General features: G+C 47.6%; 2 protein-coding genes and 1 non-coding gene across 15 annotated transcripts in view; 1 reads left to right on the top strand and 2 right to left on the bottom strand.

The window, feature by feature from the left end:
- The first annotated feature begins 7 nt into the window (after window positions 1–7).
- Window positions 8–1,192, top strand: LOC121167779 (protein FAM217A-like). Its single transcript, XM_040997367.1, has one exon. It carries the CDS (start codon window positions 38–40, stop codon window positions 887–889), a length of 852 nt encoding a protein of 283 aa, XP_040853301.1. The 5' UTR covers window positions 8–37; the 3' UTR covers window positions 890–1,192.
- A 3,026-nt stretch (window positions 1,193–4,218) lies between these two features.
- LOC121167794 lies at window positions 4,219–4,322 on the bottom strand. The gene has a single exon (XR_005885647.1). It is a non-coding gene; the product is annotated as a U6 spliceosomal RNA (small nuclear RNA).
- Window positions 4,323–5,999: 1,677 nt separating this feature from the next.
- LOC121167765 (serine/threonine-protein kinase PRP4 homolog) overlaps window positions 6,000–18,568 on the bottom strand; it is a 35,248-nt gene continuing 22,679 nt past the window's right edge. The window contains exons 9-19 of one of the 13 annotated variants that reach the window (XR_005885643.1): window positions 18,043–18,190; window positions 16,374–16,511; window positions 15,457–15,610; window positions 12,879–12,993; window positions 12,258–12,409; window positions 11,614–11,700; window positions 9,512–10,207; window positions 8,960–9,005; window positions 8,017–8,446; window positions 7,549–7,594; window positions 6,000–6,159 (exon numbers count right to left, since the gene is read on the bottom strand). Coding sequence is in view for 1 of the 13 variants with exons in the window: in XM_040997346.1 (XP_040853280.1) it covers window positions 10,004–10,207; window positions 11,614–11,700; window positions 12,258–12,409; window positions 12,879–12,993; window positions 15,457–15,610; window positions 16,374–16,511; window positions 18,043–18,190 (998 nt within the window). In the remaining 12 variants the exon portion in view is untranslated. Of the gene's footprint in view, window positions 8,447–8,755; window positions 10,208–11,613; window positions 11,701–12,257; window positions 12,410–12,878; window positions 12,994–15,456; window positions 15,611–16,373; window positions 16,512–18,042; window positions 18,191–18,568 lie in introns of those variants that run through there. The other 12 variants (XR_005885644.1, XR_005885645.1, XR_005885642.1 and 9 more) reach the window with 12 other exon arrangements.

Here is an 18,568-nt window from a genome sequence, read left to right as displayed (position 1 = left end):
GAAAACGAATGATACTTTACTCAGCTATTTTAAAAAGATGGACTCAAAACTGAAGCCGGAAACAATAGAAAACATTGAAGAATCGCTCACTGAGGAGCCCGACGAGGCCTTTGCCTACCCCGACTTCCTCCCTGCCCCCTTCCAGGCGCTCGACTTGCACAAGCTGGCCCTCTCCAAGGCGGAAAGCTGGAGAGCAGCAGCGGCGGACCCTGCGGAGAGCTCCGTCGAACCTCTGATCACGCGGTTACTGGAACTCGAGAGACTGCAGCACGCAACCATACAGAAGGAGAAGCTCAGGGTGCAGCCCGCTCTCTGCGCACCGACAGCTCCCGAACAGCCCTCTGCATCCAAGGCTACGCCCAAAGGCAGGCAGCCCAAAGCAGCTGACCCGCTCAGTGCTCAGACGTCTTGTGCAGATAAAAGCCGAGAAAAAAGGAAGAACAACTGTGGCTCTTACAGGCTTGAGCAGAATGCTTCCAAATGGAATTGGAGCAGTTCCGGCAAATGGAAATGGGATTCTAGACCCACCTCCCTGAAAAGCTCATCCACCACGAGACAGCTGACTGCCTGTGATGACCCCAAGAGTCTCAGAGGTTCCCTTTTAAATCCAGGCCAAGGACTCGCCGCTAAACCCACGCTTGCACAAACAACTCACTCGCTGGTTACAATGGTCTCCACAAGGTACCTGCCACCGAGGTCTCCAATCCCTGTGTCACCTGTACCTCTGACTTTCCCCGAAAATCCGAGGGAAGACATCGAGGCACCACGGACTAAAAATCTCCACCGAAAAAACGTAGCATTGAATAGACCATACTATATTCAGAAGCTAAACTGTCTGTCCACGTCATTTATAGCTAAGAACAAGTGCTCACCCATTGACCAAAAATAACCTGTTCCGCCGGCCGCCGGCCCGCGTGTGTGAGCGAGGAGCCCTGCTGAGACACCGCTCACTTCAAGGCGCAGGTTCGAAACTCAAGCAGAGCAGAGCGGAACCGCACAACTGCCGCGTGACGGAGGCGGAGCAGAAGCTGTGAGAAGCCGCGCCGAGATGTCTCCACGCGGGCGTCCGGGCTGACATCTTTCGCCTGTCATGTTTCCAAGAAATGTTTTCCTTGGTAAACTAAATTATTCTGTTCAAAAGATTGTCCTTTTGTTGTGATGGTTCTCCAATATTATTCAATCATCAATAAATAGTACATTTGATTTATTTCTGCCGCGGCTGTTCTTTTCGTTGTATTTTAGTCTTAAGGAAGGGCAGTTATCGTGGGATTTATTTTATAGTTTTCTGCTTTCTTCTCACATCTCTAATCTGTGCGGTGGCTCAGCTGGGTAACCTTTCGCCTTGGAGTGCTGGCATCCAGTGTGGGCACCAGTTTGTGTCCAAGCTGCTCCGCTTGTTATCCAGTTCCCTGATTATGGGCTCGGGTCCTTGGGCACTTGTGCCCATGTAGGAGACCTGAAAGAAGCTCCTAGTTCCTGATTGGCTCAGCTCTGGCTCTTGCAGTCACTTGTGGAGTCAACCGGCAGACAGGAGATCTGTCTCTCAATCTTTCCAATAAAAATAATCTTAAAAAATAAAACAAACAGACAAAACGCCACAGACCTGCACACATTGTCTAGGCATCAGGTGGAGGGGACTGTCTCCATCCTTCATCGGCCTTCGGTGAAATTCCATATTTGGGCTTAAGGGCGGGTGAGTTAAAGGGTAACGCAAATAAGTGTTAAAGAGAGTATGTTTCTTTTCCAACATTAATGAAAGAGTAGGGCTCAAGTAATCTTAGACAGGGATAACAGGGTATGCTTGGCTTGTTTTTTGTTTGTTTTTTCTAGTTGATGTTTGCATGGCCGATCAGGGTGGGAAGGATCTAGCGTTAGGGAGAAGTGGGTGTGATCATCGTTCCCAAGCTTTCTATTTCTTCTTCCCATTTCTGGGGGCAGGGGAGATAGGGGGGTAGGCCATACCCAGCCTCCCAATCACCCCAGTACCTGAGGATGAGGAAGGGCCACCCGATATCAACCCAGGGTCACAATGGTGCATGTTCCGAAGGTTCTGCCCCAGTAGATGCGATAGTTTTGAAATGCTGTTGATCTTGCCAATCTATGGATGAGGAATTCTTTCCAATGTCCATTGGCTGACACCATCGACCTTATAGTCTCCAATCACCCAGATATTTGCTGTCATCATTTGGTTGGGGGTAGTTGTCTGTATGTTCTGTTCTCCATTCTCTGCTATGGTACCAGATGTCCTCTGCAGGCCCAATGAGCTACCATGTCCTCCATGTGCACCATGGTCTGCCGTCCAGCACTCCATCCTCTACACTGAGGACCAGTTCTCCTAGGTGGGCTCATGGACCTGAGCCAGATGACCTGGGCCATGCCGGGTTCCCCCTGCTTGCCCTCAGGCTCACAGGTCCAGCAGCCACCACACAGGCAGGCCCATGGCCCTGGACCATGAGACCCAGACCTGCCAGACTCCCTACCCCCGGGCTCACGGACCTGACTCCCATCACCCCCATCACTGATATGGCTCATCTTCCTCTGCATCCATCAGTGGGTACTTCAGCCTAGTTTGATCCAACCTGCTGTTCTGGTTGATGCTGCAGCCTAGCTTTTCCCAGTCAGCCCCCAGTCCTGCCTTGTCTGTAAACTGGCTGGTGATGTGGCCCAACTCAGCCCCTCCTGCACCCCATCCTGGTTCTCAGATCTGCCAGTGGATGTTATGAACTGGCCTGGCGTGCCCCCTGACCTGACCCACATGTATGCTGGTGGGTACTGTAACCTGGGCTGGGTTGGGCTGCTCCTTGCCTTGGTTCTTGTACTTACCTGCAGGGACTGCAATCTGACAAAGGAGTTCACCAAACTCCTCTATCTGGTCTCCTCCCAGTGGCAGATCTTGCACATACCAGTGGGTCCCTGACCCAGGTTGACTTTGTCCACCTGTTGTCCTGGCATTAACAGTGTCCTTGTCCAGTCACCACATACCCTTTCTAGTTCTTACCATTAGGTATTGCAGCCCATCCATACCTGGTCCATACCCAGACACAGCTCTCACATGGTTCAGTGGGAGCCAAGACCTAGCCCAGCCCATTCTACACCCACCCTGACTCTCATGAGTACCAGTGGGTGCTGGAGTCTAGCCCAGTCCAGCCCTCAACCCAGGCGACACCCGTGCCAATGATTGCAACCATGTTCAGTCCAGGACAATGCACCAATCCTGGCACTCACAATCACCAATGGAAATTCCAGCCCAGCCTGGGTGTCCCCTTAACCTTGCAACCAGGCCTATTCCCAGTCACAGTTCTTGTGTGTGCCAATGGAGATTGCTGTTCCACATGGGTGAGCCCGCACATTGCTCTGTAGATTCTATCCCAGACCTGATTTGCTCACATATGTTGGCTACATGACCCAGCTCACAGAACCTTCCTTTTCCTGATGCTTTCTGGTGGGTTCCATGTTGTAGCCTTTCCAGAAGAGTGGCCTTATCCATGGAAGTCTCACTGAAGTCATTCCTCACCTGGACTTGACCCTAAGGTTCTTGCCGATCCCCACTTGCTCCATCTCTGATTTCCTGTTAGGCCCACACCCCCAAGATCCCAGAGCACATTGCCTGCCCGGGTTCCCCCAGCGCAGCCAGGTGGTTGGGAGGGTTGAGCACCTGAGCTCCTCCCACCAAAACGGTGGTGGTGGGCTGAGCAAGGGTCCTGTGTCGGCCCAGATCTACCTGCGATCTGCCCAGCTGTGATTACTGTTGAGGGACAAGCTCAGGATTTGCCCACTGCCTTGCAGTAGTGGCCTGAGCTAGGATCCGAAGCACTGAGCCTGGCTCAGCCTGTGTTCCTCCAGTGAGCCGTGTGGCTGGGTCGAGCCCTTGTGCCTCCAGCTTCAGACTCACTTCTGTGCCTGTTTTTTTTTTTTTTTAATTTTTCACATTTTATTATTATTGCTATCATTTTACGATACAGTTCCATATTCCCTTATCCCCTCCCCAATTCCCTCCCCCCCCCAGTTCCTTTATATCATTACTAACATATAGTTCTTCATACTCAGTCATATGTTCATCATTGCAGGCATGGACAATGTGTGCCTGGTTTTTAAGTTAAGTAATTTCAGAGAATTTTCTGGGGCATACCAACAAAATAGAATAGTGTTTTCCTGAGTACATTGCATTTTTACTTGTGTCTCAATGGGATTCTTTTTTTAAAATTTATTTTTATTTTGAAAAATATGGAACGCTTCACAAATTTGCGTGTCATCCTTGCACAGGGGCCATGCTAATCTCTGTATCATTCCAATTTTAGTATATGTGCTGCTGAAGCGAGCACCTCAGTGGTAGTATATTGTTCTTATAATAATGTAGAAATATATTTTGCTTCAGTTACAACTCATTTAACTATTTGGTTCCCATTAGCCATTTTTACAATTCCTGTAACTTGAATCCTAAACCCTTTTAAAAATGACCAGTTTTCTGAATTTGTTCTACTGTCTTTATCAAGGTGCATTTTACCCGCTCATCTCTGGAGCGCTAAGGATAGAACTGCATTTGTAAGATCCTGAGGCAGACACACTTGTCTTACCACTGCATCCTGGCACTCCGCTTCCTCGGTCTCTCCCTCCCCTTGCCTGCCCGTTCACGTCTGAGAGGCAGACAGATGGATTACTCTTGAAGCACGTTCAACAGTCAGCCATGGGCCAAGCCCAGGGTGTAGTTAGTAGGAACGCAAGCTCTTGCTTATCATCCGCTACCTCCCAAGGTAGCTCATGAGCAGGGTGCAGGATGCCCAGCCAAGCACTCCCGATGGGCAAGCAGGACTTCCCAGCTGCCTTCCATGCGATAAGGTGAGTGTGAGAAAAAGTGCCTGGCATGTAGCAAATACTAAGATAAAACAGATTAACCAAGGGGACATACCCCAAATGAGCTGCTCTGGCACTAACCATTACTGGAAGAACAATTTGCAGGAGGTTAACGTCCTCCTTGAAAGACAGGTGCTGCTGCAGAAACCTGGCATGCACGGCCTGCAGTTGGCAAACAGACTTCGTGAGGCCTGAAGTGGAAGTGGCCCTGGCTGTTCTGATGGTTACATTAACTTGGCTTGCTCCAAAATTCCAGTTTAGCTCTCCAAGACTGGCATTTCCCCAGAGAGAAATACCTAGAACTCTGGGAAGGCGGCCACCCACAGCCACTGCCACCTGACCCACTGGTTAATCCGTCAGGAGCGCAGCCGAGCAGCGCCTCCTACTGGAGGGTGGCTGCAGCTGGGCTGGCGTGCCCCACCCATTCTGTCTGCTCCCTCCCTCCTACCCAGAGGCCTGCTGCGCCAGCACACAGCTGCCCAATCCATCTTATTCATTTGCTTTAGAAATTGAAAGCATTTCTTCTTAATGTCGATGGCCTTCAGATAACACCCAGCACTTTTTGTCAGGTTTCCAACATGGTAATGATTAAATCATGGAAAAGGCAGTTAGTTGATTGTTTCTTTCCCCCCATTAGAAAAAACAGCAAAACTAAATCTAACAGGAATACTCATAATAATACACTCGTGGAAGCTCCCCTCTATACCTGCCCCTGTCCTGTTGGGTGGAAGTTCCCCTCCATACCTGTCCCTGTCCTGTTGGGTGGAAGTTCCCCTCCATACCTGCCCCTGTCCTGTAGGGTGGAAGTTCCCCTCCATACCTGCCCCTGTCCTGTTGGGTGGAAGTTCCCCTCCATACCTGCCCCTGTCCTGTTGGATGGAAGTTCCCCTCCATGCCTGTCCCTGTCCTGTTGGGTGGAAGTTCCCCTCCATACCTGTCCCTGTCCTGCAGGGCGCAGACGCCCACTCAGCTCTCTGAGAACTAGCTGAGATCCCAACTTTACCCCCCAGCTCCCGTCATACCAAGCACAGGTTACTTTTCCAAATACATCTACTTGTTTGACACTCAGACATCTGAAGAACACCAGTCAAGAACTTGAAACAATGTAAAATACCAAACTCACTCAAAGGAGAACTCAGGAGCCAATGTGACTAGAGGCGTGTTTTATTAAGTTTCTCAAAGGTTTGGGGGAACATGTGTTGTTGAAATTCTAGTTACAGTTCCAATGATACTATGAACACACAGGATACCACGGCAGCGTCCACATCTTGACCACTAAGTGGAAAGGTTCTTCAACAGTCCCTTACCCTAACACAGAAGGAAGAGAAAAATTAAGGATGCCACAGGATCTAGCAATCAAAACTGGAGAATGCTCTTAAGTTAGTGTACATCAGATTGACATGTAAAACACAGATGAGCTTGTGACATTCTTAAGGAAGCCTAGCCATCTAGCAGAATGACAAAGTTCCTGTTCAATAAATGCTGAAACTAGCATACTATCAGGAAAGAGACACACTGATTCAACCCAACTGCTCCCATCAGCAGAGCCTAAGGAGGGGACCATACGCTGACATGTAAGGCTGCCTTCCTAGCCTGGCAGCTGGAAGGGCAGGCCTGAGCTGCTGGGCCTAAATTTGAACACAGAGATGTCCCTCTGCGGCACAGGCAGATCTCTGTCTACAAATGATAAAAGGTAAACAGATGGGGGGGGGGGGAGGGGTGAGAAATAAGGAACCAGACATCTGTCTATATCACACACATGAAAGAACAAATATTGTGTACTATAAAAGAGTCAAGTGTTTTGTTAATCACGAAGGATGTTACTGATAAGGCTCTAACGGTGACTACAAAGCAGGAGCTCCCACCTTGCTGAACAACTTCACCATTGCAGGCCCATTTCTGATGCTCCTCAGGAATCCAGCCTACGCCTGCTGGTCCAGATCTCAGGCCTCCCCCAGCCCCAGCGGCCACATCCCCGACAGCTGTGCCTGCACTGTTACTGCAGCAAGCAGTCACGATCACTTGGACTCGTTTTCTGCCACACAGCTAAAACCACAGAGCGTTCTCAAAGAACGCAGTCAGTCACGAAGGCTCACTCAAGGCCTCCGTCTGCTGGAGGGCCCGTGGAACTCCAACTTCCACCTTGGCAAGATGGCAAACCCCAATCAAAAACCCTGCATCTGTGTAAGTCATGATTGCAGGGCTCCTAGAAATGCCCAATTTGGGAATAAAAAAAAAATAGCAACACCTTTCTCCTTTCTATTACAAACAACTGCAAATGGCTCTGAATCTTCTATTTCCAGATCATGACTGCTACACTTGTTAAGGCCAAGGCTGACAGAGTGCTGCACAAGTGACTGACTGCTCTCTCACCACCCAAGCCTCCATCCCTGCCTAAGCCGACCGTCCCTGCCTAAGCCGACCGTGGCTCATCTCCAGGGGCAGACTCGAGGGCAGGTGTCTGTCACGCGGGCTCTCACCAGCCAGGGATGCGCTCACTGCTTGGATTTGTGGGCGAGTGGGGGGAGGCAGAGGTTATGACTGGACAAGCACTGACAGATGGACACAACAGCACTACTACTCTAGTACCAAGCACTCATGAAACCCAAATCACAATGCTGAAAACTCAAAGAATTACACAAGAACTAATGGAGAGATCTCTTTTTTGCTTTTTAAAATCTTTCATAGGACAGAAACCTTAGCTCATGTCTTCTGGTGGTCATCATCTTCCACTGAGCTGCACCTAAAACACAAAGAACAAGTAACAAGCAACTTTGTTTTTTAAAGAATAGGTAACAGTTTTGAAGGTATAAGATGAACTGTCTCTAGTGAAAATTACGTTACTTAAGTAATTCTATAAACTGAAGTTTTAAAAAAAAATTGCCAGAAGCACTAAAATGCTAACTATTTCAGATGGGGGGAAAAAAGACTTTTGACTATGCAGCATACGATCACCAAAATTCTGGTGGGCGATCGCTGTGCGGGTGATGAGGTGGGAGAGCTGCCCCTGTGGCGCCTTCGTCATCAGGCCCTAGTCCACCCGAGACACCGCCTGCGCTTGGCTCTCCACGCCTAAGGCATCAGGAGACAGGGCGCGGGCTCAGAGCTGGCTCATCCTGTCACCTCCGTGGGGTACTTTCATGTCTTTAAAGGAAGCAAACCCACCAGCAGCAAAGTGCTATTCTGATTTTCCATTCTTGAATGCACCAAAATGTGCATACTTCCTGTAATTAGGTTCCTGGGTGAAAAAAAAAATCCCATTTACAATTAAAACAAAAAAAACAAAAAAACAAAAAAAACCAAAAACCACTTATTTTAAGCCCTTAAAATCTGATAGCTTTTCATATTCCTCAGGGAGACAACCATTAATTTTACCCCCAAAACAGAATTACATACACTTTTGAAAATTCACCGTTATGTTAAGAATATAAATTCTTCTGCGTTGCCAAACCAAGCTGATTTACATGACGCTGCTAAGTGTTTATCTACACATGCTGTCAGAAATAACCTTGGTAAGGAGGTGAAGCTGGTGTCTCAGCAAATCAGACCCCTTGCAGAAGGCGTGGGATGGCCTGTGGCCCGTTTTCCTTTTTCTCTTTCCGCACCATCAAAAGGAAAAGTGAGAAAATAGCAGAAACATTAGTTAAATCCTGCATTGCACCCTGGAACCTACAGGAACAACCTCACTACACTGCAAGCTGACAATACTTGTAGGAACTTCTGATGAACTAAGTAGGGCGCCAATTATTAATAAAACGCTAAAGTTTTGGCCAAGTTTGTATCTTTAACAGCTAAAAGTTTCAGTTACTTGCAGGAAATCAAATGAAAGGCTGCTATTAAGTATTTATGGTTTACCTGACTTACCAGCACTGAAGACAAAACCTTTTAAAAATGGCTACAAATGCCTTGTTCACAAAAGACTTTATTACCTAGTGATGCGTACTGAGAACATACAGAAATCTGCATGGTCCATCTGACATGCAGCAAACAATCTTCACTTTACAATAAGTGAGTGTCAACTGTTTTATGCAATAGACAACACCTGAAAGTCACATTCTTAAAGAAAAGCTTCATTTACAAAAGAAAGAAAAGGTAAAGAAGCAATTACCGCTTTTAAAAAGCAGCTGCTTTGTTCAAGAGTGGGAGGGTTACGCCTGTATTGAGAGACAACATGGTCACAAATCATGAAAACAACCAACAAATGAAAAACACTTTTACCATAAAGCAGTCCACTTTCAAAATGACATACAAATAGTTAAAAATTTCATTATGTTGTCTATCTATCCTTTAAATATGAGGACTGTCAGAATTAGGCCTCAACTTTTGTAATTAGTAAATGAAAACTACACATTGTTTTTATGTTGCTAGGAACTCTAACAAAATGTATATAAAGTCTATAGCAAGTTGATTTAAAAAAGTAAAGTTAATAAGAAACAGTACACTGAAGGCGCTCTCTCCATCAAGCGCTACTCGTCCAATTTTTAATGTGATGAACAGAACAGAAACTGTAACTATGCTATAGTTACAATGCCAACAAATAAAAACAAGATCAGCTATCACACATGCAGGGAATTCTGCCACAATGCTAATATTCCTCATTGTCAATTGTCCCAATAAAAGAACAGCTTAAACCCCCAGTGATGTTGATGGGTCAGCTTACCTTCAGTGTACTGACTGACGCACACAACCTGCTCCCTAAGAGGACAGCATCCCTCGGCAGGCTCGGAGGCACAGGCCCCTTCGGCACTGACTACCCCAAGGGCATGCTGCTGTGGCCTGCACACACACCTAGGAAAACGTGAATATAAACAGCATTTACGCTGGCCGCTTTATCTCCAGACCACCCAGCATCACTACTCGTCAGAACAGATGGCTCCGTCTCTATGTGAACTGCAACCATGTACATTAGCACTGGGACTCTGTGCAGTCTTGGCAATAAAACAGTTCTACAGTGAAATTTCACATAAGACACAAAACAGATTAGCTAACATTGCTAAGAGAAATATCACCCTTGGAGTTAATTCAAATATATCATGCTTCCTCAAATTTGCTGGAGAAATATTTATAAGTTTATATACATTAATAAACTGCTGTGAAATTTCTTCAGTCTTTGTATTTAGTTACTCAAACCCGTGGAGTTTCTTCATCTCGTTTAAATCTTCTCCTGGATGAAGGCATGCTGTAGCGCCTGGTTGATGCTAATCCGCTTCGCGGGGTCCAGCATGAGGATCTGATCCAACAAGTCCTTCAGCTGGTGCACCTTCTTACGCTGGTCTTCAGGAAGCCGCTGGCACCCAATCAAATCGGCCAGCAGGTCCTTAGTTGGATTAATGGTACTCATGACAGTAACTTTCTCCTAAAACACAAGTTACCTTTATGTTACTAACTATACCTAACCCCAAATCAGACTTGTAGATTAAAAATATTGTTTGCATAATATATATTCACCCAGGCCATCTCTTCATGAAAATGTTAATGTAATTACTACCATCTTATCAAGAGGCAATGACAACACCAACATAAGGAGAACCGGCTGAGCGACATCCTCCTCACAGCTGTCCCTGTGTGGCGAGTGACCGACACGCAGACAAACCAACAGGAGGCTAAGTGCTCCCCGGGACATCAGCAGACGTTCACAGAAGGGGATGAAACACGAGGCTCTCTTCAGAGCAGCCAACACGGGTGTGTTTCCCTAAAGCTTGTAAAGAGAGGAGCCAGTCCAAGTGACCCAGTAGTTGGGGAGGCCCCGTGGTCAGGTGGGCAATGCCAGGTACAGAGCAGTGAGGAGAGTGGGAATGCTGAAGGCGGAACTGACGTCACAGGGAACCGCACTCTGTCACTCAGAGGAACCCAACCTCAGAGGTAACAGGGAGCCAGGGCGAGTAACAGGATCCAATTTGTCATGAAAAAGATCACTGGGGCAGCAACACAGGAGCAAGACCAGGAAAGTGATGAGAGCCCGAGTCTGACCGACATTAAGACAAGCCCGTTCTTTGAGTGAGATATTTTCAAACCCCTTCATGCACCAGCAACTTCTCCAGCAACACACCCAGAACATTCTTCCCCATCCTGGGACCCAAAGGCAACATGAGACGACCATCTCGGTCCCAGGGTTGCCGATGTAGTGTCACAACACGCTCCCCTTCCTGGAATCACTTCTCTCACCCACCTTGCTTCTCTATCCTAATGGAAGCCCACACAAGTCTTCAACCCCTTCACCCTTATAGTAACTATTAAATTAAAAAAAGCATTAAAAAAATCCCCTAGGGCCCGGTGTGGTAGCCTGGCGGCTGGAGTCTTCCTTGCTTTGGGCACACAGGGATCCCATGTGGGCGCCAGTTCTAGTCTTGGCAGCATCGCTTCCCATCCAGCTCCCTGCTTGTGGCCTGGGAGAGCAGTCAGGGATGGCCCGGGGCCCTGGGACCCTGCACCTGTGTGGGAGACCCGGGGGAGGCTCTGGGCTCCTGGCTTCGGATTGGCTTAGCTCTGGCTGCTGTGGCCGCTTGGGGGGGTTAGTCATGGACGGAAGATCTTCCTCTGTATATGTGCCTTTCCAATAAAAAGAAATAAATCTTTAAAGAAAGATTTCCCTCATCTTTTCCATAATGTAATGTGTTTTTTATTCAGGAACTGGCCAACAACAAAAACATCCTTCTGACATTTTACTTCCAGCAAAAAATTCACAGCATCTAGAGTACCACTCAGCACCCCACTCATTAGCAACGAGCTAGTCATTAACGCAGCGTGTTTAAGCAGACTCACCCTCTCTGTAACTTTATCCACTTCTATGTACATGAAGTTGAGATTCTGATCGAAATGCTGATCTTTGAATACTCCTTTCCGTATCATCTATGGAACAAAACAGAAGAAAACCTTGGGCTTTGAGCCACTGAGAAAGGCTGGCTTAACTAAGCACGGGCAAGCCACTCAGGCTTTCTCAGATTTTCCTACTTGTTGGATTAATTAACAGAAAAGTCAACAGCAAGGCTGCTAAGTTGCTAAGCACCACGCAATCACACCCTTCCCAGGCAGTGCCTTATGCTAATCACAATATCAGGTTGTGCCTGCAATTTTCAAAATGGGAACCAACCAAAGTATTTGCTCTCAGAAAAAAACAAAAACAAACATTATTCAACCAAGGCTTAGCAACTGGGAATCTTAATTTCCCACAGTCTATTCCTACAGCCCCAAGATGACAGAACGTAGGCTCCATCAAAGCACACACACACAATATTTTGTCGGAAACAGATTTGGAACGGCATCTGAAAACAGTAACAGCCTGATGCCGAGGGAAGCTCCTCACACAGAACTGCAGTGTACCTGACACGCCACGTGGCTCTTCCTGCCCAGTGACCCGGTGCTGCACCCAGCGGCCCGGCTCACACAGAAACTGGGAACCGTCTTACCTTATTCGGCATCTTTCCTTTAAGATCCATAGCAAGCTTCAGCATATGATTATTGGTTTTGCCAGGAAATAAAATTTTTCCAGTATAGAGTTCGTACAAGGTACATCCTACAGACCACATGTCTATACCATAGTCATAGCTTTTACCTATAACTGGAAAAGAAAATGAAAATCTTAACGAGGACAAGAATGATTGGCTACTACTAATTTTGATTCCCACTAGTTTAGGACTAACCTAGCTTGGATTATTACAATACCTTAATGCGGCCATCCGTTGGACGTTCTTTGCCACTAACACTTAACAGAAACTCTTAAATTTAAATCCCTTCCAAAAGCAAACAAAAAGCAAAGTATCTTTTTCCTCCTCTCCTTTCACCTTGGCTGGAGGTGCTACTCATTCCCCAGTGCGACAGGAGGGAAAATCCACAGGGGCACACATCCTACCCGCTGAGTCAGCAGCAGTGTGCCGCTGTGCAGGGGCCCACAGCTCCCCACAGCTCAGCGGGGAGGACGAGCTGGCCATGGCTCCCTTCCTCCAGTGTGAACACAGTGCTGGGACACCACATAGCCTGCTCCCACTGCAGAGGATGGCCCAGGCCCAAGGACATGTTAAAGAACTTACTGATTTCAGGAGCACGATAAAATCTACTGACAAGGTAAGGCGTTATGTCATTATCCGCAACATGGGAAGCCGACCCAAAATCACAAAGCTTTAAAATTGTTTTTGATTCATTAACCTGCAAAACATTTTCCCAAGGATATTTAATTCAAGTCAGGAATAATCAAAATAATAAACTGACTTTAATAAGTTATAGAAGGCCAAGTACAGTTAATTGTAATAAACATTTTTAACCAGGTGGGGTCATGAGAGAAAAAAAATATTTCATGAACCAAAGCATCTTCTAAACCCCCGCCCCCCAAAAAACCAAAAAAAAAGAAAAATCAAAACCCTAAACAAGTACCTATATGAAGTCTTTATTTACGCGAATAAAGACAGTCCTACGTAAGGACTCCAGTTACTTCCAATGCCAGAACACTGGGGTGGCGGGGGCAGCGTGATGCGGAGAACTGCATTCTCTCAGGCAGCTAAGCAGCCCACATTTAGCAATCACTTCACACACTGAAAACACCAAATCCCTTAACCACAAGAGATTAGTCCCCCAACTGTCAAACGTAACCGGCCAGTCGGATATACATGGGCGCGCTCTTTGCTCCTTGTAAATCCTTGCTCACACACAGTGACACCTGCCGAGGAAGGCTGGGGCTGCCCTGACTGCCACGCTGGACTCAGAGCATGTCTGGGATTAACAAGTGAAGATAATTCACACTCCAGAATCCCTTCCCCGCTTCAAGAGAGATGCACATGAATTTTGAGTTGGAATTTGAACTTGGCCTGCTGTTCCCACCCCAACTAACTGAACGCTTTAACCAGCACTGGGCACGCTTTATGAGGACACATTCAAGTCTGGTCAACGTTACAGACTGAATAGAAAATGCCCAAAACTAAAGTAACAGAAATGACTACTTTTAACTGCCACATCCATCAGCCTTCTCTTCACGGGAGAGCCAAGAAAACAGGCATCTCCAAAGGGCAGTTCTCCGGCACAAGCCAGCCAGCCTCGCCTACGCGGGAGCCTGGGCTCAATCCAACTCTCGACGAGCACACAGGGAGGGCGTGCAAGCTGGACCCCGTCTGTGCATTCCTGCCCCGCTGGACCGAGCGCCTCACTCCTGGCTCCAGGAGGCCCTTTGGGGAGTGACCCAGCGGGTGGAAGCTCTCTCTGCAACTGCTTTCTTTCCAAATAAGTGAATCTTCAAAAAGCAAGCAGACAAAAAGTGTAAGCTGAATTGCCAGAGAAACTGTCGGGGCCGGCTGCGACCCTCTAAAGCAGGGCTCCCACGCCCATGTGCGCCTTGGCCAGCCGCACAGCTGTCCTGGGGGATGCGGTGCTTCACCACCGAGGGCTCCAGTCCCGGCCTTAAAGGGCGAGTTTCACTAACAATTACCAGCCCCTTATGCTCTCTGAAACTTCTTCCACAGAAGGGAGAACATTCTGCTTCTGAAATTCATACAAAAATCTATACTACTTTAGCGAGAAAGCAAAGAAAAAAATGAAGTGTTGTAAAAAGAACACGTGTGGCTGTGTTGCCCTTTAACTCACACAGCGGTTCACTGCACTTTCTACACATCACAATCTTTAAAACTATGGAAGTCTGTAACTTATCTGCTACCTCACTGTGATCACTCAACTCCCCAACACTGAGTTATATTAGATATATCATAATAGAAACTAAATATGAAAACAAAGAGGCTTCACTGTGGTAGGATAGCAGAAAGTATCTTAAGAGCAAATTTGAACTAATGAGTTTACTCACTAGTAAAAGTCCTTAATTTCCCCCTCCTAGCCACAGGTTTATTAATCTGAAAGTGATCATCCATCTGTGAGATGACTCCCCCAACGGCCACCACAGCCAGGAAGGGCCAGAGCAGACCGGGCCAGGACATTCTGGTCTCCGGCGGGTGGGAGGAGCCCAAGGACCTGCTGCCTTCCCACACTCCTCAGCAGGAAGCTAGACCAGAGTAGCTGCGATTCAGACCAGCACTCCAATGCGAAATGTTACTGTTGCAAACAGCAGCTTGTAGTTCTTACAGCTTGAGTCACCAGCGCAGAGACCAAGGCTCCAATCGGGTAGGGAAGGCCGCCCTATGCACTCCCACCCACCTGAGCTTTACTGCGCTTGCTCGGGGCCCTGGAGCCCGGGAGGCTAACAGGAAGAGGAAGTCACTCCTAGGTACCTGCTAAACTCCCTAAAATGCCCCAAATTAAATCAGTCGATTTTGAAAACAAAGGAGCAAGATGACACCTTATTTCAAAACAGCAACCCATGTAAACACTACTTAGAAAAAAATACCATAGGAAAGCTGTTAACTATATTATTGCACTCTTGGGGTGTGGCCATGCCCTAAACCAATTCATCAATTTTCTTAGAACTTAGGGATGCGGGAGGGAAGACTGGCCTACTCCCTCTTTCGTTTTACCTCTTTACAAGGTATCATGGTCCATTTCTAAAAACCTAGATCACTTGTCATGCATTAACATAATGAATCATGCTTCAAAGATGTCACTTCTGGAGTAACAGTTATAATCACATAGCTATAAGAGATACAGGTGCACGGAGAGCTGGTTGGTGGGACTCACCAGGATGTTGTCCGGCTTGATGTCAGCATGGAGAATGTTACACCTTTTAAGGAGTTTCAAGGCCAGGAACAACTGCTGACTGTATGATCTTACGGCTTTGATATGAAGACCAACATCTTTACCATATTTTTTCAACACCTCTCGTAAATTCATACTTTTAGGAGAAAAACAAAAACACAAACGAGGTTAAAATGCAAAAATAAAAATGGAAAGGGGAACAGAATTTAAACTAAAATGATGTGCAACGAAATCATGCTGCTGAAGAACCTCTTCTAACAGCTGAGCAGTCACTCCGTGCCCGAACGACACGTCCGACTGCACACACACATGAGCAGTCACCCCACGCCCGAACGACACATCCGACTGCACACACACATGAGCAGTCACTCCACGCCCGAACGACACGTCCGGCTGCACACACATGAGCAGTCACTCCACGCCCGACTGCACACACACATGAGCAGTCACTCCACGCCCGAACGACACGTCCGACTGCACACACATGAGCAGTCACTCCACGCCCGAACGACACGTCCGACTGCACACACAATTTCCACATGTAGATCAAGTTTCACAACAAGTAGAGGAGATGCGAGTGGTGAGGCAATTTTCCCACTACACAACAGGAAAGCTGCACTGCAGAAGAACTGGCTCACTCGCCCCACTGCACTTCCGGGACCCGCTCTGCTGACCTGCTGGCCTCAGAGCAGCGTGTGGGGAAGCGTGCACAGCAAGTTCCTACCTAGGCATTCCTGCCGGTAATGAGCTTCCCCCAAAGCCACTGAAAAACACCACCAAAAACCAAGGGCTGCCCACGGAACCTCCCCCAGCACGCAGCACAGCTGTCCGCAGCCCGGATTCAGCACGCGGCTGGCGGAGGTGGGCGCGCTGGGCTCCAGGAGCAGACCCCACTGTACCTGAGGGGCTCAAACACGAGGCACAGGTGCTGCTTGTGGTAGAAGTGCCGGAAGAGCCGCAGACAGTGAAATTTGTCGTCAGGATCAGCATCATTAAGTTTTTTCAAAAACTCTAGTTCTTTCAAACCAGTCTTCTGCCTGAAAAAAAAAAATTAGGTGAAAACCGAACGCGCACAGAATTTAGTACAAGTTCACTAGACTCAGTCAGCTGTTACCACGGTGACGTGGCGTGTATTAATAAATCTGAGTAAAACGTACACATTAAAGCCAGTTATTTTCCTGACAGAGATAATCTCTAAAAATGAATGAACAAAACAGAGCCAAATCTCTTTGCTAGAAAAGTGAATCTTACACATTTTCCTTTCTTTTTTCTTTTTTCAAGGTTTTATTTTTACTGGAAAGGCAGACATACAGACAGGAGAGACACAGAAAGACCCCCCCACCCGCTAGTTAACTCCCCAAGCAGTCACAATGGCCAGAGGTGAGCTGACCCAAAGGCAGGAGCCAGGAGCTTTCCGAGTCTCCATGCTGGCCCAATCCTGCACACTTCCCCAGGGGCCAGTGCAGGGCATGGCAGGCTAAGCCTTCCGTGGCAGCATCCCATATGGGTGTGAGACCGAGTCCCAGCTGCTCCGCTTCGGATCCAGCTCCCTCCTCAGGCACCTAGGAAAGCAGCAGAGGGTGGCTTGGGGCTTTGCAAGGTCTGGACAGAAGCCCCTGGGTTCTGCTTCCGTTCGGCTCAGCTCTAGCTGCTGCAGCCATTTGGGGATACAAGACCTCTCTGTAAAGTCTGCCTTTTAAACAAAAATATATCAAAACTTAAAAAAAAAAATACGTTATTTCATAATTATTTCTAACATACATGTAACCACAGTTTACTAGCTTTGGTTTCACGAAGAATAATGTATACGTCTTATTACGTGTTAATGTTTGGCTGTCTGATGAAATTCTGGTTGTAATTTGTTAAGATTCTATATTTTACAGTGAAAGTGGATTATAGAGGAAAACAGAGGCTAGGCCAGGGCGGGTGGGGACTAGAAAGGGGCAGGGCAGGGGGTGTAGAAAGATCTTTCATTCACTGGTCTCATCAAACACCAAAGCCAAGAGCTGGGTACCCATCCAGGTACCCACGCAGCTGGCAGAGGCAGAGGCACATAGCCTTCACCTGCTGTGACCTCACGCACGAAGCTGCATGGAGGGGACAGGCAGGAAGGCTGCTTAACCTGCTGCCTGCACGTGGCAAACTGGCATCTCCCAACCGTGCACACTAGGTCAGACTGAGCTGCAGATGCAGTGTGGCCGAGGCAATCACCTGTCCTTGAACAGACAACAGATACACAGCAGATGCAAACCATCTCCATCACTACCCAACACATCACTTTGCTACCTCGGCAGGCCATTCTAACAACAACTCAATGAGTATCCTTTTTTATTTCTCACCTCTTGTCCTTCCCAGTGAAAGCTGGATAAGCAGTAGCAGGTAAGGTCTAACCTGGCATTAAGGTACATAGTAGGTGCTGAAATGCACTGAAATGAATCAAATACAGTCAGCCTGTGGCTCTAAAATACAATGCTTGCTTTATACAGACTGCCACGAATGCTGTGAAATGGCATTTTTACGCAGTTTCTCTTGAACCTAGCCACTAACGGCGTCTGCTTCTGAACTTACATGAGCTCGTTGTTTCTGATGATTTTGACAGCCACTTCCTGGTTGGCTCTTGCATTATCCCGGGCTCGCACCACGTTACTGAACACCCCTTGCCCAGTGTAGCCATACACGTTGTAACGCTTATCCAGCACCTCACCTATGTTCACACCTGGAAAGGCAAAGCAACAATTACAAGCCTGACCGCCCTGCAGGAGAACCGGAAAGGAGGCACACAGTGCCCACACTGCCGCCACAAGCCGACCGTGGCATCTTCAACACGACAGCTTACACACACAGTTCCAAAGCTCTGTCCCTCCTCTGCTCTTTGAGAACGCGGCTAGAAGCTGCACGCCTGCCTCAGCTCTCAAGAAGTTTCTGTTGTCCTAGCAACTGCTGATAATGTTAACATTCAGCAGGAAAGAAATAGGCTCACTTAAGTACCCCTAGTCACACATGACCAGCACCCAAAATTCCGGAGTATTTTTTTTTTCTTTAAATTTTGGTAACCAGTCAAGAAGGCCAAGTTAACATGCCCCGTCTTTATGGA

This window comes from Ochotona curzoniae, unplaced genomic scaffold, assembly GCF_017591425.1.
Source record: "Ochotona curzoniae isolate NIBS_2020 unplaced genomic scaffold, NIBS_Ocur_1.0 patch426, whole genome shotgun sequence".
Classification (NCBI taxonomy): Eukaryota; Metazoa; Chordata; class Mammalia; order Lagomorpha; family Ochotonidae; genus Ochotona; species Ochotona curzoniae.
Note: the sequence above shows the minus strand (reverse complement) of the source record. Positions and strands in the feature narration are given on the sequence as shown.